Source organism: Pinus tabuliformis, chromosome 4_1 (assembly GCF_031772625.1).
Source record: "Pinus tabuliformis cultivar Carrire ecotype Pingquan chromosome 4_1, CPIR1, whole genome shotgun sequence".
Lineage (NCBI taxonomy): Eukaryota > Viridiplantae > Streptophyta > Pinopsida > Pinales > Pinaceae > Pinus > Pinus tabuliformis.
The window spans coordinates 510,602,513-510,606,595 of record NC_142303.1 but is presented as its reverse complement, the minus strand read 5'-3'; the positions used below and the strand labels follow the sequence as shown (position 1 = coordinate 510,606,595).

At 34.7% G+C, this 4,083-nt stretch overlaps 1 protein-coding gene across 1 annotated transcript; it reads right to left on the bottom strand.

The window, feature by feature from the left end:
• Positions 1–648: 648 nt before the first annotated feature.
• LOC149176798 (protein TIFY 10b-like) lies at positions 649–2,840 on the bottom strand. The gene is made up of 5 exons (XM_089423196.1): positions 2,148–2,840; positions 1,767–1,866; positions 1,481–1,667; positions 1,116–1,173; positions 649–1,014 (listed from the first exon to the last, which is right to left on the bottom strand). Exons 1-5 carry the CDS (start codon positions 2,414–2,416, stop codon positions 924–926), a joined length of 705 nt encoding a protein of 234 aa, XP_089279322.1. The 5' UTR covers positions 2,417–2,840; the 3' UTR covers positions 649–923.
• Between the last annotated feature and the right edge of the window lie 1,243 nt (positions 2,841–4,083).

The window sequence follows — 4,083 nt, the reverse complement described above, 5'->3', positions numbered from 1 at the left end:
CTGTAGACTCCAACTCAGTTTTGTGTAGACTTCAACTCAGGACAAATTTCAAAGATTCCTGATTTTGTCGTCGAAGGAGATCCAATGGCAACTCAAAATATTTAAATAGCAACCAAACTTTCTGTTTAAATAGCAATCAAACTTTCAGTCCAACATTAATTTCGACGTTTTAGATTTTCTTTGAAAGATTAATTATGCTTTTCTTGGATTTTCGTATTTTATGGGGATTAATTGTTATTTTTGGATTTATTCTGGGACTCTCAAAAATAATGATAATGGTTTCTAAGTTTACTATTATCTAATATTTTTGGGGATGAAAAAACTAAAATGATATGAAATTAGCTTTGGCGTAAAATTAATTCCTGATTTGCATATCCCACTCTAGTAGATAAGGTAATAATAATGTTTTAAAAGTTTAAAAATCCTTCCGGGTTTTGATGTAATCGAAACCCTAATAAACAATATGTGCTAAAAACACGATGTCATGAATCATCCTTTTGAAAAATGTAGAATCGCAAAAATTCCATCATCGCCTGATCAATTTACAGGTAGAAATATTTAAAATAAACGGAACGTGCAGAGTCCGGATTTGTAAATATCTCTGTATATCTGTAACGTGACAGCAAGAGTCATACATCTGTAAAAAAATTGAAAGAAACCTGTCTCTAGGTGATTCATATTTATATTAAATACGGCCCAAATCCAACACAAACGTATATTAATTTTATTTATCCCTTCACTGCAACAAAGCTGATAGTGGTCATCCATCTGCATTAACCAGTACTGGGTCATCGATACTAAAGCATATAGATAGCAGTGAATATTGGGAATATGCCGTGCGTAGTAAATTGCTGTTTTGAAAAATATACAAGAGATTTCCATGGTGGAGGACGGCATTATGAAGGAGAAGTCAAGTGCGGCCCTTAAAAAGACGGTGATAACGATGGACGTTGTTGAGGGTTAGTATTGTCCTTTTCGGCTGCCTTATATGGAGATTTCGCAATTGCATTAACCCTGCACAACACAATAGAAGATAACCATTTCATTTTTAGTTTTGAGCTGTGAGATTCAGTGGCGTACAGAAAAGAATGGCAAATATGAAGCTGTTATGGTACCTCTCCTTTCGCTTTTCCAGAAAACGTTGCAGAGAATGCTTCCTCGTTATTGGAGGATCTGATGAAGACGCCATTCCCAAATGGACATGATCAGAAATCAAGTCACTTATATTTCTATAGGGAACTAGTAATATTGTTTCCAAGGAATTTGCATGCCACTATAAAGGGTTAGATTAATAGATGTTATTACTAATTAGTTCTATGTGGACATATCAGATTGAATTTATGAGTACATATTTAATACTAATTTATGTGCACAAATTTAACATTAATGCTATATACGAACATGGGACAAAATCCCTTAAATCTAAAGGTAGATTATATAATTTTGTGACCTCATCCATAATTGGTGGCCTTGGGCGTACCTATGTGCACCTTGCAATTAGCAGGACAATTAGCAGGTTGGTGGTGGATCGCTGTTCTGTCCGATAACTTTACAACAGGAAGGGCTGTTTTCTGCTCAGTCTGCGATCCACATGGGCCGTTCTGGACTCCATTGTCGGGATAACTGGAATAGCTTCCACTGCTGGCAATTAACATAATGGCTTCTGCCTGTTTAACCAAACAGATGTCATCATAACAAAATCTATGTCCAGCCAATATCTACAGTCCTTCTCTAGCCCAAAACCGTTTGAATTTCAATACCCATACCTTATCAGCAGGAATATCGTCATACACGTTCAACGCTCCACCGTAGAAAATTGTCAATTGCGCACCTGATTTCTTACTCGGAATTGTGGATGCAGCGGAGCTGGATTTCAAAATAATCCAAAATAATCCATTTTAAGTCAGGATATAACATGAGCTATGAGTTTTAGAGGGATGAAAATTTTTGATGTGCATATAAGATTATTTTTAATTATTTTATATAAAATTATATGATATCATATATATCTAAGTTTATCTAATTCCATATTGAATATACTCAAATCTCTCTGTGATATAAAATAAGCCTAGCAAACCTACCTAATCACAAGAATTAGCTTTAAAAAAAGAGCGCAGCTAGTAATTCTACCAAATACAATTCCACACCTGAAACTCGTCACAAAGCAAGAACAACCATCCTGATCATCATCCGACGAAGTGATGCCGTCCTCCGTCCCCGGCATGACTGCGATTGGGGATCCAAAACCAGACTGGCTGGGGAATAAATTAATGCAATTAAAACTTCTCCCAACAGAGGAGAGATCCAGCCGAGGTATAAACTCTGCAACTGGCCGCTTAGCAACGCCATTTACACTCCGAAGCCAAGATGGTAAACCCTTTTCCTCATTGCATTGCTCTTTAAACGCCAACGCCATTTTCAGTTCGGATGTGAAGCTCCCTTCCTCAGAAAAATAGTTTCTCAACGAACCACCAAAGCTCACACGATTCTATTTAATAAACCATTGTTGTTATACTTCGCTTCTGCCGCACGTGCAGTAACAACTACATTACTCCCGAGATGGTTGCATTCCTCATTAACTCAGCCATCACTACTGTAACAACGCCTTCTACCATCAATTTTATCCCAGATTTTAAGTGGTTGCACTCCCAATGACGAATGAAAAATAAAGACCTCGCTGCTCCTCTTTCTCGCAGTCACACGAAGCTTCCAGGAAAGGCGAAGAAAACTTGTGTAATGTTTGCAGCTGTGGCGCAGTTCTTAGATCTTTATTATTTGAACATGAGGAATAATACAAAGCAGTTGTCGAGATTTTTTGGAATTTTTTTGGTGGGTTTTTCCGGTTAAAATCCGGCAGCAATTTATTGGAATCACAAGTTTGATAGCTAGTTTCTGCACAATCAAAGGGTTTTTCAGGGTGCTGAATCTAAATATGCAATTAAAAATCTCCAAAAAATCACATTATAGACAACTCCTAATACAAATAGCTATGGGAACACCATTTCCTCAAAACCGGGCCCTCTGCTTCTTGTGGGATCTGCCGCCTCGGCAGACTAATCAAGTGCTATATCCGACACGATTTTTTTGGTCCGAGTCTGACCGTTAAAAAGTAACTGTACCATTCTGGGCAAACATGATTATGTAACCTTCAGAACTGTTCCATTGTAATTTATTTTTTAAAAGATTTAAACTAGTAAAACCATATTGGTTTATATAGGTTGATATAGCCCATGAAGCATATCTACAACTACATTAATAAATGTCATTGATATATTTAAATAAATATATCTTTACCACACCAATAATTATTAAGTATATATTGTTTTCTTGTTACAGAGGAATTGGTAACTGGAGCAGCCTCGCAACTCGCGTAACACGGGGTCGATTCTGACCGCTACCACTATAACGCCTGGGAAACTGTGCTCGCCCCTCTCCACAGCTTCAGCTTCCGGGTTAGTCCGGGGATTTGAACTCATGACCTTCAGTATGGAGCCCGCCTTTCTAACAAACTTCACCCGCAATGTGATTACCAACTTGCCTACTTTCTAACGAACTTCACCGCAATGTGATTACCAACTCGCCGCCAACCCCCATGGCGCTTATTAAATGTATATTGTTAAAAACTAAGTATTTTTCATAATTAATAATTATATAAATAATCATAACTATTCATATATATATATATATATTCATATTTTATATATATATATATATGGTTGTTATATTAATATTATATTATATATTAATATAATACTATATCATTATATAATATTATATTTCAAATTAAAATATAACATTAACATATAAAATCAATACCAATATTAATATTAACAATAATAATCACATTAATAATATTAACATTAATATTATGAATAATAACATTAATAATCATATAAATAACCACAATTATTAATAACTATATAAATATATTGTATATTTATATATTAGTGGTATATAATATATTTATGGTTATTATATTGATATTATAGTATATATTAATCTAATATTTTATTAATAATTATATTAATTAAACAAAGTTTTTCGGTAGAAACCACATGAGAAAATTTTTTGGCTACGCGTTTC